Below are 22,111 nucleotides of genomic sequence, written 5' to 3' on the forward strand. Positions count from 1 at the left end.
GCGCCAACCTCAAACAAAAATGTCCATTTTGTACACAAGTTACTGGCAAATCGCTACGCATGTGATGATCTCTAATGTTCCCAAGGGAATAAAAGCCTTTTTTTTTTTTTTTAAATGACCAATCTGCACTATTATATTTTCCATTAGCGCTTACATTAAAATCTAAGTTAGATTTTTTTTCCATAGACTTTTCCAATGACTTGCCACAGCCCCTGCTTTTATTTTTTGAAAAAGCGCTGATCGGAAGTGCCGGTTTCACCCTGGCGGGCTTGACTGCTCTGGATGCGGCGGAGGTGGCGGACGGGAAGCAGGAACCGAGGCGAGGCGAAGCGTCCGCAATGAGACCGCCGCTGCTGCTCCTGCTGCGCTCTTCGCTCGGCGGCCTGGTGACTGTTTTGGGCCCGCCTGCCGCTTCCCGAAACCCAGTCCTGACACGAGCAGGTCTGTGTTATTTGAGAAAAGCGATGCACTATCAAACGGAGGAGCGAGGACACCCCAACTCTCCCGACTACCGGATTTATTTTAGTAAGTTAACGTGCGCGGGAGCGGGAGAAGCCCTGTTTATCGCCCTGCATTTCCTGGTCCAACGCTTTAGTAACGTGGCCCCGTGCCTGACAGGTAACCACTGCGCTCCGGGTCAAGGTTAACGTTTGACCTTTTGGGATGAACGCGCAGGGGGTTTTGGTGGCATGTGGTACATTTACCACTTAGCTTTGGAGCCGAAACCCTGCTCCTGTCAGTCCCCGGCTTTTTTTTTTTTTTTTTTTTTGGTCACATGGTTTCTCTTCCTGTTGGGCGGTCACGTGGACATATACCACCCCCCCTCCCCACACACACACACACACACACACACACACACACACACACACACAAACACACACACACACAAACCATCACAGAAAGAGAAACACTGGTATTTTCCCAGCAGCAGTGGTTAAATTCAGTCCCACATATCATATGAAGTTAAACTTATTGAATTGTGATGCAACAAGTGATGATGATGATCACTCTTTTGTATAATCAAATTAACCACAGGAGATTTCAGTAATTCTTATTTAGTTTTCGTCAACTAGTAATGCTAGTGATCAAGGCTGGATTACCAACCGGGCAAAGCGGGCGACTGCCCAGGTGCCCCAGGCTTACTCTTCATCATTTGGGTCTACATAATTTGATTAATCGCAACTTTGTTGGAAATTTGCATCACTGGAGGCGCAGTATCAACTCTGACGGATCCTCTGTCATGTACGGCGAGCCAGCGGCTAAATCTAGTTTAAGACCTTAACTGTTTAAGTGTGTAGTTTGGTTGTTTGTTGTAAAGCATTTCTTAAAACTGCCTCCTTTTTTCTCTGCGTGTCAAGTCATCAACACAGAAAACCTCCATCACAGAAGTACTGTAAGGTTGTAAACAGCAATTACTTTAATTACCAATACATTTGGCAATTATTTTTTAAATAATCAATTGATTGTTTAGTCTTTCACATGTCAGAAAAAAGTGTAAAATTCATCATTGTTGGCTGAAGCCGAAGCTACCATATTGAAATTGCTTTTGTTGTCTGACCAACACTCAAAACCCAAAGAATTGGAGTTTACTGTTGTAGAAAAGTAGGGAAACTGGCAAATATTCATATTTGAGAAGCTGGTACCAGTATTTTTATTTTTTTTATTTTTTTTTGCTTTAAAATTACTTAAAGGATTAATCAATCATCACAATTGTTGCAGATAAAATTTCTGTCAGTGGACTAAACAATTAATAATTGCAGTACTGGTTGGTTTCTGGGCTTAGAGAAATAATGACAATGCCACATATAGTGAGGATCAATAGTAGCCCAACAACAATCTTTTTCACCGGGGCCTCTAGGGAGGTTAATCCAGCCATGATAGCAAGGCAGCACTCGCAGCACTAGCCAAACAGTATTGGTTTATCAAATATCGCAGTATTGAATGTTGTGATGGTAATTTTTTTTATCTCACTATGATGGCTGGTGTTTTCATACATGGCTTAAAGACAGCACCAGAGTCCTTCTCCAGTTGAGCCAGCTGAGAGCATGTCTGTCTGAGACTTCCAAAGCCCGAGCCAGCTGACTTCCTGTTGGCTCCCCGCATACATGAATGGGATAAAATAATTTAATCAAACGGCTCGTCTAGACTTTCCACATGTTACTGGACCAAATGGATCAAATTCTATAATGAAAATATTCATCTTCAGGAGTTTGTGATGCTCACACAAAAAAATGCACGCACTGTTTTACAGCTGCCTCATTTCCAGCGATTGCGTGTGGGGCGGGGGGGGGGGGATGCTTTTTGGCCCAGTGTGCATCACGAAAGTGTTAGCTGTAGTAACCCAGTGCAGCCACTACACCAAAATTGCTTCAGAGTCCACCACTGTTACCGGGGACTTGCTTATATCAGGCAGAGAAACTTTTAATAAAATATGCAAGATTAGGATCCAGCAGTTTTGGAACTTGACCCATGCTAGGGACTTTAGAAGTTGGGATATTTTGGCCTCTGCGGCTTCAGTTTTGACCTTTCCTCCTTTAATCAGATTCTTGTGACTTAATGAGAGTGCAGTAATAAATTGCTGAAATACCCCTTTTATATAAGCAAATGAGGGGTTGATAACGTCTGAGAAAACATTAGCAATGTGGAAATGATGCTCAGCATAATTAGTCAATAAATAAATCAACAGTGAGTTTTTTTTTTTTTTTAATGAGCCCTGACACTATTTGTGACTGATAGTACACAACTACCTGAGACTCACCAAGAAATGTAATGTTTGACAGAAAAACCTCAACTAAGTATCTTTTTCCAGCGCTTTCAAATGCATCTTCACACTCTTCCATAGTGGATGTAGTTGGCTCAGTTGTCATGGAGATATTTCAGTGTCCTTATAAGTCTGAGCTGTCTCAGTGACAATCATGCAAACTCCCTCTGCCATGGAAGACCATGAGATGTGACTGAAAGCGCTGGAAGAAGCTTGTAAACGGTCCTTGAGTTTTTTTTTTTGGTTTCTTTCATACTTAACTTGAAATGTTGTTTTGTGGTTTAGAGCAACATCTTTAGTCTTAAGTCAAAATTTTAAGTCAAAAAAGCTGTATTTGGGATAACATGCACTGAATCCAAAGCAAAATTTTAAGAATCCTCTCTGTGAAATATTAGTCAATTAGCCAAAATCCAAACACTTTTGCTTATCTTGCCATTAGCTATGTACACTTTTGCTTAACTTGACGTTGTTGTCACAAATCTAGACATTTTAAAGACAAACCTGACACTAAGAACTATACTGACCAGAGATTAAGCCATTTCTATCTGTGGTATAATCATTGTACTTACAATGAACAGTCTTCTGGGATTTCATGGTGCCTTGTGTGTATGTGAACAGAGGGTTTGTTTTGTATTTTTACTCGTGTTTTTTTTTTTTTTTTTTCTTAGAAACCTCTGAAGGGAAATACATTTCACCATTCCATGATATTCCACTTCTAGCGGACACAGAACAGGTAGGTCTTGCGACAGTGGAGATTTTAGTTTCTGTGTGATAACTGCCGCAGAAAAGTCATGAATACTTTTTAGCTATCAAATGAACTACAAAAACATAATAGTCGAACTAGCAGCTAATTTTCTTCCTTTCAACAGGACAATGCTGTGCCAACTAAAAAAGCCAGGCGTGATGAGAATGAGGTAGTGTCAAATTCAAATGTTTTATGTCATTTTTTACTTTTACCCCCGCATGAACTGTATACAGCTGTCTTCTTTACTTTCAGGTGCTCTTTAACATGGTTGTGGAGGTACCTCGATGGTCAAATGCTAAAATGGAGGTAAGTTTAGAGACAGTATATCCACATCTATATACAGGCTATAGATACAGAATCTCACTTTTTTTAAAAATAAATAATTTAATTATTACACTTCTGCCACTACTACTACTACTTCAGTAAAGGCTGTCTCAAATTGAAATGTTTAAGTATTAACACCGTAGTTATGCACTGACTGGTATGTCAACTTTCACTCAGTGATGCTCCATTATACATTTCCCAAGAGTGTATTTTGGATTATAAATGACCTAGCATAGCGGTACTCTGAAGCTATTTTATGTATTAGTAGATGAACCCCTCAACTGACGATACCAGTTGTGACATTGCACAGCTAACTCGCAAAGAACCAAAATGTTTCACATACCAGTTAGCGTACCCGTAGCCTGAAGCTACTGTTATTTAGCTAGCTAGCATAGCAGTAGCCAGAATCTGAGACACTGAGTGTTAAATCACGTATGCACTCACACATAAATACATAGACCTGCGTATGCTTTCACAATTGCTTCACTTTCCAGATTGCAACAAAGGAACCGCTGAATCCGATCAAACAAGATGTAAAGAAAGGCAAGCTCCGATATGTTGCCAATATATTTCCCCATAAAGGTTACATTTGGAATTATGGGGCACTACCACAGGTGAGGAAAATGGGTCTGGGATACAATAGAGCTCAGTTCATTGAGAGTTTTTAGTTTTGTGTATACTCTACGTCCACCATCCCCATGCTGTGTTTATTTCGATCCTTGTCAGCAGCTGACAAATAACAATACAGCAATTTAAACGCCTTGTGATGAATTTAATTCAGTGCTCATTGCATTTCATAATTGATGCTCACAATTTAGTCCGGTGTTTTTAAGCTTTTCAGTGCATTAGGAAGTGATCCTTTTTATTCACTCATTCACTCAGTTAGTTTTTTTTTTTAAACATATTTTAGAAAAATAGATTTCTTACATGTTTTTGAACTGTTCCCTGGAAAAGACATGGGAGGACCCAAATCACACAGACACGGAGACCAAGTGTTGCGGTGATAATGATCCCATTGATGTTTGTGACATTGGCACCCAGGTAAGACTGCTTTAGTTACTTTACATATACTTTTCAAAGATTACTTTTGGTATTGTTTGGTTAATTGATTGACCCTTTATTTGTACTTTGTTGGCCTGCTCAGGTGTGCTTTCCAGGTCAGGTGATCCAAGTGAAAGTGCTCGGCATCTTGGCCATGATCGACGAGGGAGAAATGGACTGGAAGGTCATTGCTATCAATGCTAAGGACCCGGATGCCAGAAACCTTAATAGTGGGTGTTATCATAGCAACAGTCATCATCTAGAAACTGCCTTACACTGATCTATTCTCTACCCTGAAGAAATTAAGTACAGTGAACCTGGCATGATTATAAGTTATGGAAATTAGAATTTTACCTGGAATTTGCAAAACAAGACATCGAGTACAAAGGTGAAGGTTTATAATAACATACATGTGTCAATGGAAGTAATGCACAGCCTTTTAAGATTAGCCGCCCAGCCAGTCTCCACAATTTATCAGACCTGCATTTGACCTCATATTATGAATAAGGTATCAGTGTACCTGCACTGCATCCAAGTGATTGAATTTGGAGAGAATAATTTGCAGATCCAACACGGAAATCCTTTTAGATGGTTGGCAGCTCAGACAGTAACTTCAGACTAGATGTCTGTTGTTTAAATGCAAACCTAGAAACGTACCCTGTGGAATTCTTATTGTCAACATGGTTTTGTTTACGGTAAACGTTTCTCTCCAAAACATATTGTTTGTATCCTTAAGGTGTATCATTCATGTTGAATGCATTTTTTTCGTCATACGTCATTTTCAAATTCCGTTTCTGAACATTTTTAAGCCTGCATTGTTTACATCAGCAGCAACCTTGTCCTTATGTTGTTGTATCGGAGCAGTGCTACCTTTTGTGACCCACTATAAATGTATTACAAGCTCAGTCATATGTAATCACCACCACTATTTGCAGCACAATTCTCTAAATTTCCTTCAGAAATACATACATATATAACATATTCTAATTTTTTGTTAAGATATATACCTAATGCCATGTGTAAATGGAATACAGTTTCATATCTAATCATACCAAACAAGCTGCAAATCCTGGTCCCTCTGCTCTTATTCTGTTTAATGCGTTTGTGTCCAAAGGCATAGAGGATGTCCGCAAGAGCCGACCCGGTCATTTAGAGGCAACCGTCGACTGGTTTAGGAAATATAAGGTGCCTGACGGAAAGCCTGAGAACGACTTTGGTTTCAGTGGACAATTTAAAGACAAGGTACTGAGACCTTTGTAATACTACATACACAGATAAGCCATGACAGTTGGTATACGAGGGGCTGCGGTCCACTCTGGTTTAAGTGGTTAAAACTGAATTGGCTGAAATGGATTGCTCCCTAAGAAATCCAAATGATGTTGTCTTCTCCGATGTTCTTTGTTCTTTTTATAGGACTTTGCAGTTGAGATCATTAAGTCCACCCATGAGCACTGGAGGGCACTAGTGCAGAAGCAGACAAATAGTGGAGGGATTGAATGGTAAGTTGGTTGGGATGTGAGGCCTCTGCAGTGTGTATGTGTGTGGTGAACAAATGAATTGGCTATGTAAGTGTCATTAACAGTACTGACTTTTTATTTTGAATAATTCCTCTTTGTTCAGCAAAAATATCTCTTGCTGTGAGAGCCCTATGAAATGCAGTGCCGATGAGGCCAGAGATGTGGTCCAGTCGGTGAGAAGTTCCATATGCTGTTTGTGATAGCAAACACTATAATAGCATATAAAACTGTACGAGGGTTATGTTTAGTAATTTTCATGTGTATTTTGTGACTCCTCAGGCCCCAGCATTTGGTAGCCCACATCCTGTGTCTTCAGAGGGTAAGTAAATAGTGAGTGACTCACGCTAAATTTGGAGAATTTAAGTTGTTATAGGGTTTAATGCTTAAATTTTTATGTAATTCTTTTCTTGTACAGTGGACAAGTGGCATTTTGTCTGAGCAGCAAAGACAATTTGGAAACCAGCAAAAAACTCCTAACATCCTTTGAAGCTGTACCAATATTGCTGCATTTTTCGCACACAGGTGGATTTATTTTTGGTAAGGACTTGTTCTCATCTGTATAAAGTGCAATCTGCATTTACCATCCAATAATATGTTCAAAAAGAAAAAGGAAAGAGAAGGATTATACCCAGTACATTGATAGTGTGAGCCAACGAAGATCTGTACTTTTGTTATGCTAAGTAAAAAGCCAGAAGCAAGATGTGATTTTGGGTGTCATGTTGGACACCAGATTGATTTATTGCTGTTCACAGCAATTCTAATTTAGAGGTTAATCACAAAAATATTGGTCTCCTTTCTATTTAATTTTATTAAATTGTAAATTACATTTTTATATGTATTGCAGTATTTTTGGCAGCCAATGTCCAGGTCCAGCCTTGTACTGTACAGGACTGAAAGTCATGCTGATATGCTCTAATTTGCCTTTAAGACTGTAATCAGTTTGTACTTGCAACCACAAATACAATGTAAATTTGTTTGTAACGTTTAAACAATTTCTTCTTGTTTGCAAAATAATAAAATTAAGGTGTGAACATGACAAGAGCTCTTCACAGTTTCATCCGTAATTACACATTTAAAAGCTTCAACATGTGGATAATAAAGCACAGAATTTAGATATTAGTATTAACTTGAAGTAACAAATCAGATTGCTTTAAATAAATATAATTTTTATTTAAAAAAAAAAAACACCCACATCTCAGCAATATCAGGAATGATATAATAAACAGCTTTCAAATAAACTGCATTCAGTACATTACAATACTTACAGTATCAATACCCATCCTTAAATCCATTTTTTGTAGCATACCAAACTTCAGGAGAACTAGGAAAGCCTTAAAAAATAAAATGACAGGCAAAAAGTTGCACATTTTTTATACCTTTAGTGTCTAACTGCAAAAAAACCAAATGTGTATCAACTGCTAGCTTAACCTTCGAGCTGAGCACATATAGTGCGCTAGTTAAGCCCAGAAAGTCATTCAAGTAATGTTGACTCACTCAGAAACACTCTGAAGCATCTTCAAGTATGGCTATGCTTGTAACCCGCTATATCTTAGACACCACGGCTTTCTCAACCACAACCTGCTACTGTAGCTGGGTCCTGTACAATGAAATTCAACATTTTTTTGATGTAGATTTATTTTACAAAACTGGAACAGTTTTTTAAAAATAAAGAAGAAAAAAAAAGAAACAAACTAGAACTTCTAATGTCTGAGCTAACAGGATACTATAACTGTAAACATTTGCTGTGACAGTGAGCATAATATTTACAAAGACTTCCTGGATAATCTAACCATGATCTTTCTTTTAACCTGAAAGAGTCAAAAGAATATTTTAAGATATGATGAGGATTGCTGATAGAGAAGCTGTGGGTCAGTTTGACAGAACAAGAAACTACATCAACATCAAAGAATGAGTTGTATTCCTGCAATACAAATTCTTGGTATGTACACTGTGACATAATTTATTTATTTATTTTTTTAAACACATTTACAATCTGTTTAAATAAAATGTTTTGCAATTCTTAATTACATATTTTATTTTCCTGAAAAAAATGAAGTGCTTTCAGAAAATGAATATGTTTAAGAGTGGGGTGAGTTGTTACTGTAACATGACAGTCATTCCATTATATATGGCATTAATTAAATCAGATAGACAGGGAAGAAAAATCATTATACAATTGCTTAGTGGTTATAAATAAATTTAACTATACATGGGCACAAAGATGTGTAACTACGTTAATCACTGCCCTGGTCTTGCCTCATAACAAAAGCAAATAGATTGCTTTTTACTTCGTCAATATCATACTTTCCCTTTAATCAACTCAGTGCATAAATGTTCAAATTACTTTTTTAAAGATTACCACCATCCTACTAGCTAAAATATAAGTAAAGATTTGCAGGAAAGTATCTGTTTCCTCACAAAATATTTTTTGTCCATGTGAAGTGTAGTAGAGAAGAATTATATTGGGATTCAGGATGCAATGGCAAGTCCCTGAATGGAAACTGACAAGATGAATACAGGCGATGAACATGTACACAAGATTAGTTGAAAATGTCCCTGATTTTACAGTAACATCAAAGTCTCAAGTTCAAGTAATACTTTCTATGGGATTGATAAGAAAGTAAGAAATGAACTTTTATGCCTTTTGGTGGCCTGAAGTTTGACTGTTATTAACATTTTGAAAGTAATATACAAAGGAAGAAAGAAAAATGTTATAATCCTATTGCCAAACTAGTTTTGAGGTATATGACAGGTTTGTACTGTACATTATTTAAAAGCCTTCTCACTGCCCAAAGAGTCTCACATTGTATGTTTCTAGTAGGTTGGATAGCACCTTATGAAATAAAACCCAAAGAAAGACAATGAAATAGGCTGTTAGCATTCTTTACAACACAAAATCTATAACAGTAATTCCAAAAAGGGAAATTAATTTACTGTACAAATCTCACCTGTTTATCTTACAGTTACATTACATTAATTAAAGACCCCACAGCAAGCCAGCTGCCCTCTGAAACTGACACTGAGCTTACCCTGTTTCGTGTTCCTCAGTGTATAAAAGCACATTTACTAAGCACAACAGACATAAAACTACATGTAATATTCACAATCCAGGTTTGTTCAATGAACCTACAGTAAGGAACATTAAAAACAGTCGCTGACAACATAGTACTCCTGGAAAAAACTAAAATAACACAAACATAGATTTTTTTTTTTTCGTCATAATGTTAAAAATGCACCATTAGAATGGCTCAATTTACAGTATAAATGACATAGGAAAGTGAAAGAAGCACCAACACAATGATAGTTTTTAAAAAATCTTTTTGCATGAACTCAAAATTGTTTCATGGATTGCTCATACAACCCTCTGATATAAATTCATCAGTTTACTGATGCTAGGAAATTCATTACTGTCACTGCAGCAATACATTATAACCAGATTTTATGATTTAACGGTATTTCCAAAACATTTTACTCTTATTATCAAAAAGTGCTTTAAGAAACACTAACTTGCCAAAAACCATTATGATGCTGATAATTTAACAGTGGGATAATATTTTCAGTGTGTCACTGTGTGTCACTCATAGAGTGTGTTATGGTTATAGTGTGAAGGCATTTGAATTTTAAAAAATGGTAATAAGCACACACTTTAGCACCGTGAATGTTGTCATTTAGAAAGTCAGTTATTTATGCCAAGATTACATCTCCAAATTTTGTGTAAGAAAAATAAAGCCACCGAAAAAGAAACTTTGTTTCCAGTAAAAATAGGTTCTTATGTATCAGACTAGAAGCACCAGAGATTTTGACAGTGTGTATCTTGCAAAAGTTACCAAACAAAAATAAATACATCCTCGGTAGCGTCAACTTGTAAAGCTTGATTGTTAAAGAGGTGAAAGACCTGATGTAAAAGGTGATTTTTATCTCATCTGATCACAGGTTCCTTTTTCTATGCAACGCTGTTGTTAACCTTACAGATAGGAAGGAGTGTTTAGATGAGCCCAGTTGCGCTTGTGGTCTTTGTTTGTGATAAATAAAGCACCTTCAATTTTCTTCATCATGGGTGTTTTCTACACAAACTGACTGTAAGGCCCTGTGACCTTGGTGAAGGCGTATGGAGATGTACTGACATAGGTGTTTGTTGTGCATGACAAGGATCCCTCCAATAGTGCCTGAATAAAACGCTTGTAAGGAGGCTCCCCGGTGGTTTCTGATGACTCCGGATGCTCCCGCTTCACCCCCTTCCTGCTGCCCTTGCTAGGTGTCCCCTCACCACCATTCCTCTCGGCATCTTCCTCCTTCTCTCGAGCCTTCTCTGCCATCTTGGCTTCCCATAGCGCTAAGCCATGCTTGGCCTCATTCATATTTTTGTGCTGGTAGAAAACCAAGGAGATGCGAGTTGGGTGGTTGCGGTCTGGGTTTTTAAGGGGTGTTGTGGCGTGGAGCTCCCGTTTAGCACACTCAATGAGGACTGAGCCGTGGCTAGGTGCCACTGCCACACCACCAATATCAGGGTCCAAGAAGTTGTGCTCATTGTCTGACCACATCTCAGGCTTTTGTGGTGTAGTGGGTATTTGTGGTGTTCCAGGCTCTTGCTTAATACCAGAGCCCATGAAGCTTCCATTAGCCAGACCTAACTCTGGCTGTGTCTCAGGGTTTAAACACCCACCACTTAACTGAGAAGAACGCATCTGTGGGCCAGCCATGCCCATCTCTGTCTTGATTTGCATATGGAAAGGATCTTTGCCAGGGGGTAAGATTTGAGGGCTCCGAGAGAGGTATGGATTTGGGTATCCTCCAAACTGATTGCCTTTGCTCACAGCAGCTGTATAGTCAAGACCTCCATGAGCTGAGGGTGCTCTTGAGAGGGGGTCCATAAACTGGGGTTCTGAGGCTCCATTAGGACCATAGGGGGCGTACGGTCTCATGGGGTGAACTGGCCTCATGCTGATGGCATTGTAACCATTGACCTGCAAACCTGGCTCACTGTACCTCGGGGGATAATTGACCTCATAACGTTGATGTACACCGTACTGCTGTTCTGTGTAAAGCGCTGGCCGCTGTTGTCGATACATGTCCAGGTGCTTTGGGTTCGAAGCATAATATGCATGGTAATTGTCAAGGGGCATTCCTCCATTACATTGATAACCTGGGTATGGACGATTTGATCCATTAATGTAAGAGTTTGGTACATGGAGTGGGGAGGGATAAGGGCTGGTTGGTGTTGGTGGCTGAGGGGGATACATGCTGCCTGGCTTGGAAGTGCTTGGAAAAGATCCAGGATGGTTAGGGAACCTGTGGTAGCTGGCTGCATGTGTTGATCCAGGATAAGGGGGAAGAATGCTCTGGTGCTGTTGTTGCTGTAGTTGGGGATGTGTTGGCTGACCTGGCTGTAGGGTTGCTCCCACAGCACCTTGAATAGGTCCTAGAAAATAAAACCCCCAAAAGATAAAGGGCTAAGCAGTAGAAAAAAATAAATAAACAAACCTCCAATCGTATCACTTTTTGTCAATTAATTGCTCCTGGGTTTTTCAGTGTTAATTTAGTATATTGGCAATATATCCCTACAAAGATATAAAGTTTTTAATATGCAATTTATAAAATGTGTCAGAATAAATGTTACGCTACCTGCCAAGGGAGTGCTGTGAGTGGTATTCTCGTAAGTGCCAACTTTTGACTTGGCCAGGAGGGCCTTCTCTGCCTTATCATTAGAGCTGTCCAGCATTGCATTCTTGTTGGCCGCTGCCTTCTTAGCATCCAGCTTCTTTTGCCGGCAAGACTTGGCGGGCTCTGCAAGCATGCGCACCTGGCGTCGGAAGGCACTGAGGACTTGGATGGCGCCTGACTGGATTTTCTCTTGCTGACCCTCCTCACTGCCAAATTCGTCTGTGTTGGAAGTCTTATAAAGAGGCAGGACATGGAGCTGCTCATCCTCTGGTATCTTTCCAATCTCTCGGTTATCCTCCCTTGTTAATGTACACACCTGGAAAAACAGGGTGAGTTAAATACGTTTTGTGAGAATGTCAGAGACCTTAAATAACAAGTTACTATTGTTATTCAAATATCTGTTCCAAAGCCATGTTTCGATGGGACATTAATGCAAAGCTCGATGTGCATTTTTAGTGTCAGTATCTATTCCGTCTTCAAAAAAATACAAGATACTTAGAAAGTTTCCCAGACTCTGCTTACCACAGTGCTGCCGCCTTGCATGTTGTGGAGGTCTCTGTGAGCATGGGCACAGAAGTCCAGGCAAGCAGTAACCCCAGAGAAGGGACGGCCCTCCTTGACCCCCAGACGGCAATCTGGTGCCCTGTGTTCATGTTCCACCTGTGTCCAGGAACGACGAGAGGTAACTTTGAATATTAAAATTTTCTGAACGTTATTAAACAATATACTTATATACTTATTGTTGGTAATGAATTCCTGCATGCAAGCTACATCACTTATATGTTATACATTGTGTCTTAAAACCCTGCTTCGTTTAGTTTTGATCTGAAAACCAATACCTTTGAGAAACAGGACATTTTCATTCTATATTTTTTAGTTATAATAAATTATTAGGATGTAGATTTGGATAGACAAGCAGTCTTTACAATGTCCACATATACTCACCTGGTTTCCATAAGCTTCAGGTGCCAAAGTTTTATACAAGGGAGCCAATAAGGTTGCCAAATTTTGAAAGTTGTACTCCAGTTTCTCTTCCTGTAAGGCAAAAATTGGCAATAGAAAGTTACTTTAATTAACATGTTATATTAACGTAACCATGGTGCACATTAAGACTAATATTGTAATATCTCCATGAAATACCTCTTTCACGTCATCTCCTAGTAGCTTGAATTTTCTTGGGATTTTGCTCCGGGCAAACTTGCAGCCATTGTAGTACATGCTCCAAGAGCAGCCAAAAGAGAAAGATGCTCCACATGCATCAGGATCTAACCCCTGGCATGCACAGGTCCTCCTGAAGGGGGAAGACAGAAAATCAAAATGGGTAATTTTGGCGAGGTTCAATGGTAACAAAAACTGAGGATTCAGGATCAAATTGGGAATTGGTACCCTTTGACTTGCTGCAAAGTAACAAGTAAGAACAAAGAACCAAACATTCCTTTCTTTATTTTGTTACATTTTTTAATGTTTCAGTCTTATGCTCAAATCATTTAAATTCTTTTTTTTTTCCCCTAAGCAATCTACACTCAAAACCCCATAATGACAAAACGAAAACAGAATTTTATCTATTTTTTGCAAATGTATTAAAAAGAAATAACTGAAATATCACATTGACATAAGTACTCGGACCCTTTTCTATAACACTTGAAATTTAGCTTTCTCTTTATCATCTTTGAGATGTTTCTGCACCTTGATTGGAGTCAACCTGTGGTAAATTCAATTGATAGGACACGATTTGGAAAGGCACACACCTGTCTATATAAGGTCTCACAGCTGACAATGCATATCAGTGTACAAACCAAGCCATGAGGTAGAAAGAACTGCCTCCAGACCTCAAAGTGAGGAATGTGTTAAGGCACATATCTGGGAAAGGCTACAAAAAATTCTGCTGCATCAAAGTTTCCCAAGAGCACAGTGGCCTGAAGATTCTTCAACTAGGCACCCAACCAGCCTGACTGATCAGTTGGGGGAGTAGGGCCTTTGGTAAGAGAGGTGACCAAGAACCTGATTGTCACACTGGCTGATCTCCTGAGATCCTGTGTGGAGATGGGAGAAACATCCAGAAGGACAACCATCACTGGAGCACTACACCGATCTGGCTTTATGGCAGAGTGGCCAGACAGAAGCCTCTCCTTAGTGAAAGACATATGAAAGCCGCTTGGAGTTTGCAAAAACGTGCCTAAAGGACTCAGACTGTGAGAAACAAGATTCTCCGGTCCGATTAAACCATGATTGAACTGTTTGCCCCCAATTCTAAGCATCATGTCTGGATGAAACCAGACAACGCTCATCACCTGCCCAATATCATCCCAATGGTGAAGCATGGTTGTGGCATCATTATGCTGTGGGGGTGTTTTTCAGCAGCAGGGGCAGGGAGACTGGTCAGAGTTGAGGGAAAGGTCAACGGAACAAAGCACACAGATATCCTTAATGAAAACCTGGTCCAGAGTGCTCAGGCCCTCAGACTGGGCTGAAGGTTGACCTTCTAACAGGATAATGACCCTAAGCACACAGCCAAGACAATGCAGGAGTGGCTTAGGGATGACTCTTTGAATGTCCTTGAGTGGCCCAGCCCAAGCCCTGACTTTTACACAATCGAAAAGCTCTGGAGAGACCTGGAAATGGCTGCCCACCGATGGTCCCCATCCAACCTGACAGCTTGAGAGGATTTGCAGAGAAGAACGGCAGAAAATCCCCAGATCCAGGTGTGCAAAGCTTGTCACGTGATACCCAAGAAGACTAAATGTTGTATTACAATTTCTAAATTTCACTTTGTTATGATGGGGATATTGAGTGTAGACTGATGAGGGACTGATAATTTGAACTAGTTTAGCATAAGGCTGCAACATAATAATGTGAAAAAAGGGAAGGAGTCTGAATACTTTCTGAATAGCACTTTATATATATATGTGTGTGTATGTATTATATTATATTTTAACACTCTTGTGTTAGACTTAAAAAATGCTGTATCCCACTTGGCCAGATTTTAGTTCTCTGGTTCAGCCACTTACTCCTCATTGAGAGCACAACGTCTCTGGGTGAGGGCTCCATGCTTTGTTAGAGTTTCACTTAGCTCGAGGTAGAGGCGGTCAGCCAGGCTGGGCAGGATGCCCTCCCAGACCAGGATTACCACAATGATACAGGCTGTCTCACACGTGTGACCAGTACGTTCTCGCACAAGCACCAGTAGCTTTTCTTCTACGCTGGATCGACGAATCACCTGAAACATCACAAGTATTACAATATTTTCACATGCAGATATTTGAGGCAAATACAAGGGCAGCTGATTTACCTACTTCTCAAATTAAATATACAAAAATAGTTCTTACCCATTTGGCTATGGGGCACCCCTGTGTACTTTTTCCTTCCTTGCCGGTGTATATTACTTTCTCAATCCTGATGGCACGACCAGTTAGACCAGACCTTAAAAAAGCATGAAGGCATTAAAGTAAACACAAGTACAACAGTACACAGTGGTTATGTAACACAGTCCATGTTTACAGTATTTTTTTTCAAGAGGTAAAAATCGCGGTTAACCTTTTCTCCATCATCTCCCGTATACCAGAAACACTAGGTGCTGACCCCAGGTGAGTGTAGTATGGGCCTTCATCCTTCTCACTGATTTGTTCTAAATATCATAAAGGAACATACATTAATATTTACATACCAAAAGATCAATCATGTTTCAGAACCAACATTATGAGACTCACCAACACAGTGACAGGATGCAATGTCATATTGTGTTTTCATGGGGGTATCCAGTAGATTCTTTATAGGTGTATCCAGTAGCTTCATAGGAGAGTCCATAAAACTTTGTAGGAGGTGTTCCTTCTTAGGGGTGGAATCATGTGGTTTTTTTAGAGCTAAAGTGGCTGAGGCAGCTGCAGATGATTCCACTCCACTAAGGTCAGTGTTGGTTGACAGGACTGTGACAGGCCCAGAAGATTCCACCTTGACTCTATTTGCTGAATTGATGACAAGGGATTTCTTCTCAAACACAGTTGAAAGCTGGAACTGCCTCAGGCTTTGTTCCATAGAGGCCAAGATGCTTCCCTGCCTCTTGCTTTGCGCACACAAGGATTGTTGATTCTCCTGCTTGACTTGTATTCCGCTTATGCCTGCTTCTCGCATCTGTAACGGCTGCTCCTGTTGCTGTGAAACGGGCAGCTCAAATCTGGATCCATTTTCCATTTTCACAGCTCTCAGGCCATGTTTGGGGTCACTAGTGCTCTGAGGGGGATGAGGAGGGCCCTGGCGCTCCTGCTTTTGTAACAAGTGCATACGCAGGGCTGCATGCCTCTGAAAGTCTCCATGGGGACTTACAGGTCCCAGAGGTAGTCGAGGTCCCCTTTGGAACTGAGTGCATGATGTCTTCAGCTGCTGTTCAGCTTTAGGATACATCTGTGTTGATACCTGTTGGTTTAATGCACCTTGTGGTAAGTGAGCTTGTGACTGCGTAGAGGTCTGAGGGAAGTCTGTGTGGTTGGGCTGGTGGCTGTGGTTGTTAGGCTGCTGTAGTTGAAATTGCTTGAGGTTACTGCTGCCTAAATTTGGTGGATACCGCCTTTGATGTTGTTGTAATTGTTGCAATTCTGTTGAGTTATTGTAAATGAATGTTGCATGGTCACTTTGTTGGATGTGTTGGTTGTTGGATTGAGCAGAAATGTTTTTAAGTGGCTGGCTGGGTTGAAGCTGCTGCTGACCTGGTGGAGGCTGACTGTGAGGTCTGTAATTGGGAGACTTGAGTTGCTGCCCTTCAAATTGTGGTGGATGGGACAGTGGACGCTGAAGATGATAGTGCTGTTGTTGTTGCTGTGTTGCTAAAAACCCAGGTGACAGTATATCCTGCAAATCAGGGTCTTCACATAAGTGTTCTGATTGCATCTGGGTGTGGTAGTGGCTGTCTGCCTGCTGATTTTGGGAGAAGTTATGCTGCTCAGGCATTTTCTGGGGTAGTGACTGCTGCATTTGAGGTGCTTTAGAATTTGATTGCTGCCACTCAGGGCCAGTGCTGTGCTGGGCTGGAGCACAGCGTGTTTTTGCTGGGAGACAGTCCTGCTGTTGCTGCTGGAAGCTGTTAGAACCCTGGCTGCTATCAGTGAAAACTCCCTGTGTCTGGAATCTTTGCTCTGGGTTTGGCTCCAACATCTGGCCGTGAACCTGGTCGTTAGCTGCCTGCTGCTCTGACTGAGGCTTAGCAGAGAAGCCCCTCCATATGTCCTGCTCTTGTGCCTGAGATGACTGGCCACAAGCTGGTTGCTGCTGGGAATGTGAAGTGTTCAGCTCTATCCAGCCTCTCTGGTGGGGATTCGAACATGATCTCTGCTGAGACGCATTCTCCATCCCATTTTTTAACCCAGCATGATGTGGCTGCTGGAGACCGGGCCCCATGGGTCCCACACTGTCAGCTCCACGTGGCTTCCCAGCATTTTGGTTAAACTTCTGGGGTTGAATTCCATACTGATGGCCCCTGTCAGTGCCATGGTGCTGACCCTGACCAGACCCGGGTCCCTCACTTTGCACCATCTTCTGTATCCCAGAGTTGGGACCATAGGGTCCATATCCACCTGTTTCTGCCGCCTGTAGAGAAACACCACGCTCCAGAAAAGAGTTCTGGTTAAACTCCTGGTTGGCTTTCACATATTTACCTTGAGGATTTGTATCATCTGGATAACACAGTGAGCCATTTTGATGCTGCTGTGAGCTATTCGCAGTATTCGTAGGTGAGATCATACCAGGCAGCTGACCTAGAGACAGCTCCTGACCAGAGTAAGAAGGTGGCCGCTGCTGTTGCTGTTGCTGCTGGTGGTCTACTCCAAAATTGTTGCAGTATCCATTAACTAAATAGTTGACAGAGTTGTAATTTTTGCCTCCTTCAGCATTGCCAGATGCCCCAGGCTGCTGTTGCTGTGGGTCAGGCATCTGAGCTGAACTGGGCAGTCCTGAGGTTAAAGAGGGGGGTTGAGCACCTTCACTGGGCAGTTTATTTGCCAGTGAACCATTGACAGCATCTAGTGGTGATCCAGATGTTTGTGGTGCAATTGACACTTGCTCAGGATAATACTGAGACAAAGTTTTCTCCAAAAGATCACCCGGAGTGCTTTCTATGGTTGAGGGGGGTGATAAAGCACCATTTGGAATCGAAACTTGTTTATTCCTTGGTAGATAGAAAATATCACCATTTGGAAAATTACAGTTCCTCTTGTCTAACTTAGTCTCTGTCTGTGGGGCATTGCATTCAAATTCTGTTGCTTTTGTCAACTCAGGAAAGTTGTCCACCAAACCAGAGCTCATGTCGTCATTTCCTTTGATCTCAGAATTTACTTTAAGTTTTTTTGGCTGGTGGACCAGTAAAGACTGCTCAGTAAGTGCGTGCTTCAACTCTCCATTCATCAACTCTCCATTCATCATGTAGGCTCCTTGATCGAAAAGCTCCTGTCCTGAAGCAGGGCTGTTGCAGTTCTCCCTGTGCCTCTTCATGGAGTTGGCACCTGTGCTGAGCTTGTAATGGTTCCAGTTCGTATCCCCAGTGATCTGCATAGAATCTCCCTCCGAGGACTGGATTCCATTTTGTAATTTGTTAGAGATGTTGCGAGATGTGCCAAACTGTGCTAATATCAGACTTTCTTCCGTCTCATGTCTGGCCTGTTCTGTTTCCATCTGGCCTGCTCAGAGTCCATCCACAGGGCTGCCCTCTGTCCGTCCTGCAAGGCAGAATATGGGACAGATGTTTGGTTACGTCATTCTTTAGTCAGAGTTATGTTTTGAAATACAGTAATTTGTAGGTACTATGTAATTCAAACTGCTGTGCTGATATTTTAGTGTTCACAAAAAAATATTCTTTATGCGGTTGCACCCCTATGCATTGAAGATGCACTGGGGTCTGGTCATGCATGTGTCAACATAGTATAGTGTAAAAGCAAGAAGACCCACCCAGTCAACTTTGTAGTGTACATATAGTATGACAAACCCCCAGACACAGTTGGATACAGTTAACTTTTCTAAGCCAAACAAATATGACAAAGTTTCAATTTGCTTCCAACACAAGTGGTTCACACAAGTGAACCAAATCCATCTTCTAATCACGTGTAGCCTACTCTTTTTTTTTCTGTATAAACTTCTACTTTATGATGCCTTATTATGCATACTAATGGTGAGTAAAATTATAGATGCCATGCAGACTCACTGCATTATAGAATAAAGGCAAAATAATCTATAATAGTTAACATTTAAATATAATTTTTCTGCAAAGAAATGAAATTATTAAAATAAATTAGAAAGTTCATTAGAAACAAAAGTTAGATGTGCCAATTTGGACTTGTAGGACATGCACTGTATATCCTTATTAATAAAGATTATATAGGACAAAGCATCTCCCAGAGGATTTATTTTAACATAGATGTGTGCAGGAACTTTATCAGATTTGTCTGGGGGCTACTGGATTGTAAAGCTACTATATTGTGAATTGAAAACTTTTCAGATCTGAAATATTGTTAAATATTAGGGTTTCTAATTATCATCTTTAATTTTCAATTGTCTCTGAAACTGTTGAAGCCTAGTTAATTATTTTCAGGAAGCCCCACCTTTTTAGTCATTTGACATCAACTTCACGGATTCCATTACTGTCACACTCTGCTGACAAACACCTTACTTTAGGTTGGAATATGGCCTTAGTGGGGGGAAAGTCAGTGGATGAATGTGTTTAGGCTTGTCACTGAATGTGTATCAGCTGGCAACGCGAACCTGTCATAGAAGTAGAGTCACCCTAGCCTCATCCCTCAACCAGCTGAAGACCAGATAGCAAGTACAAAGTGAGGAAGTAGATGAATACAGACTAGAGGTTATGACCGGGCTATTATGGCTGACAGTGGACTGTGAGTAACCATTCTGAATTTAACATACACAGCTTAACAAAGGGTGTCCTGAATCAACACCAATTTTTGTGGAAATATTTTTAGTGCCCAGTATCTGGACTGCTTGGCAATATTTGTGTTTCCTTTTGAAGACGCTTATCTCAAACTGAAAGCTGTCACTTCCTGTTATTTATTGTATGTGGATAGTAATTCCAAAAATACCACAATAGCCCAAATTCATACTATCACCTATACAACTGCTGTGCAGGTTAAGAACTGGGGGAATATTAGGAAATTGCTATGACTACACTGTTTTAAAACAAACCTACTGGTTGCAAAAATGTCCATCAACCAGCTGGTGTTCAGTTTGCTTTCATAAAAAACATAGAGGGAACTTTATGTATATCCAACTTCATTGTACTCTAAACATTAGTATACAATGGCAATCATTTTAAATAGAAACACCAGGAACGTGTTCTAAGAGGAAATAGAAAAGAGAGGCTGGAGGAATGATCAATTTAAAATGCACCATCCAGGGCAGAGGTGTTTGGAACATTTCTTTGCACAGGTTTCAAGTAACTTGCAATATTGAGTAAAATTGTAATGACAGAACAGACTTTTTTCTGAATTTGGTTCATTAGTTATAATACCAAAAGATAGGATATAGTAAACAAAGCATAAGTCCAGTTGATTAAAGGCAGTAGGATGCAAGGTTAATGCCCCAGATGGTAGATGGGAGGAAGAGTTGGCTGCTTGTCAGCTGTTGTCGTATTCCGCACCCTTACCACATTGTAATGTCAAATATGCAATTATAATTTCAGTTCTCAAGTTTAAGGCCTTTGTAATCAGGTCTACAGTCTAGCATTGTAAGATTGTGTCTTGAAGTTATGAGCACAGAATTTAAACTCACCCCCACAAAGGTTTCCCACACTGACTTAATCATCCTGATAAACTTCTATACTTAATGTTTCTTCAGCTTGACAAAAACGCCTGCCAAATAAATGTAATGTAATTAAGTCTTGTTGAAGTTGGTTCCACGGATAAACTGACAAACCTCAAAATAACAGTTTGGTTGCAAAATGTGGGTGAATATTACACATGGCAATTTACATTAGTCTTTCTGTCTAGTTTCAGCTGAGCATTAAGTGTAGCATTTACAACACAGGACACGACAATTTTGCACATCAGTGCTATTTCTGGACTTTTAAAAAGTGATGAAAAAGTAAGTAAATTAAGCTGAAAGAGAGCTAGATTTTGATTTTATAACTTTGGAGCTGTAGGTCTAGTGACAAAGTAATATGAATAGGAAGTAAATGTGAGGTGTAGAAAACGAGATCACTGCAGAAGGTTCAGCAGCAAGCTGAGCTTATGGTTTCTTGTGGGTTCATTTTGCTTTCCCTGTGCTCTCTCTCTGCCAAAAGCAAATAGATTCCAGTGATTCCAGTAGAATATTGATTTCTGTCTGCCACCCTCCATTATTAATGCAGGTCACATCCACAGCATCTGCAAAACAATTGCAGTGCACAGGCACAAAGAGCCGCTGTCTAATCCATCATAATTATGAGCGACTCTCGTGCAGATGCTAAAGGAATGGGCAGCCAATGAGCACCAAGAGGGGCCCAGATTTAGTGTTCAGTGTTAAAATAAAAGAGCTAGTTTTGGAGATTAAAGGCAGAAGAGAGAAACTGATTTTACTGATAATTCAGATTTGCAGTTGGCAGGAGATGAAAGAGTTTAGATGTCCTTATACAATATATATAACAAACCAGTCATTCAGATTAATTGACTTCAGTTTCTCTTCCTCCTCCCACTGTTATTTGTTATCTTGAAAACATCTCTATCTGTTTACTGCTTAAGTTTTTTTTGACTGATTTCAACAAAGATTTTCCATTTAGCTTGTGGTAATCAATATCAAATGCAATACGGGCTGCCATCTTTTCAAACACGCTGTGCTTGTCCCTGAGCATTATTTTCCCACATATGTTGAAGACAAGAGAAGATGCCTTTTTTCCTAAATTTAAATAGTGGTTTCTCCACCTACATACAAACACCCTACAGAATCACAACAACCTTCTACTATGAATACTTAAAGAAATTTGTAAAACTTGGATGGGTATAGTGTATGACCCCTTTTGATGATAATATAATATGAAACCCAACAGGCTGATCACAATATTTAGTACTTTAAAGTCAACATATGTTATTAATCAGC

At 40.3% G+C, this 22,111-nt stretch overlaps 2 protein-coding genes across 3 annotated transcripts in view; one reads left to right on the top strand and one right to left on the bottom strand.

Annotated features, from left to right (window-relative positions):
* The first annotated feature begins 264 nt into the window (after positions 1 to 264).
* Positions 265 to 7,411, top strand: ppa2 (inorganic pyrophosphatase 2). Of its 2 annotated transcripts, XR_005708855.1 has the most exons (13): positions 265 to 525; positions 3,430 to 3,494; positions 3,631 to 3,675; positions 3,759 to 3,812; positions 4,325 to 4,444; positions 4,785 to 4,871; positions 4,975 to 5,101; positions 5,986 to 6,113; positions 6,285 to 6,370; positions 6,492 to 6,561; positions 6,668 to 6,707; positions 6,804 to 6,925; positions 7,233 to 7,411. XR_005708855.1 is itself a non-coding variant. In XM_040144784.1 (12 exons), exons 1-12 carry the CDS (start codon positions 339 to 341, stop codon positions 6,824 to 6,826), a joined length of 1,032 nt encoding a protein of 343 aa, XP_040000718.1. In that variant the 5' UTR covers positions 265 to 338; the 3' UTR covers positions 6,827 to 7,411. The 2 variants fall into 2 exon arrangements, 1 of the variants encoding a protein (XP_040000718.1); XM_040144784.1 differs by having other exon boundaries at positions 6,804 to 7,411.
* A 168-nt stretch (positions 7,412 to 7,579) lies between these two features.
* Positions 7,580 to 22,111, bottom strand: part of tet2 (tet methylcytosine dioxygenase 2) — a 32,390-nt gene continuing 17,858 nt past the window's right edge. Inside the window, exons 2-10 of the mRNA XM_040145946.1 lie at positions 15,757 to 18,750; positions 15,584 to 15,674; positions 15,376 to 15,469; positions 15,058 to 15,266; positions 13,190 to 13,340; positions 12,995 to 13,084; positions 12,572 to 12,709; positions 12,011 to 12,365; positions 7,580 to 11,807 (exon numbers count right to left, since the gene is read on the bottom strand). Of these exons, the coding sequence (XP_040001880.1) occupies positions 10,453 to 11,807; positions 12,011 to 12,365; positions 12,572 to 12,709; positions 12,995 to 13,084; positions 13,190 to 13,340; positions 15,058 to 15,266; positions 15,376 to 15,469; positions 15,584 to 15,674; positions 15,757 to 18,706 (5,433 nt within the window). The 5' untranslated portion in view covers positions 18,707 to 18,750 and the 3' untranslated portion in view covers positions 7,580 to 10,452. The remainder of the gene's footprint in view (positions 11,808 to 12,010; positions 12,366 to 12,571; positions 12,710 to 12,994; positions 13,085 to 13,189; positions 13,341 to 15,057; positions 15,267 to 15,375; positions 15,470 to 15,583; positions 15,675 to 15,756; positions 18,751 to 22,111) is intronic.

The sequence above is a fragment of the Xiphias gladius genome, chromosome 15 (genome assembly GCF_016859285.1).
Source record: "Xiphias gladius isolate SHS-SW01 ecotype Sanya breed wild chromosome 15, ASM1685928v1, whole genome shotgun sequence".
Taxonomy (NCBI): Eukaryota; Metazoa; Chordata; class Actinopteri; order Istiophoriformes; family Xiphiidae; genus Xiphias; species Xiphias gladius.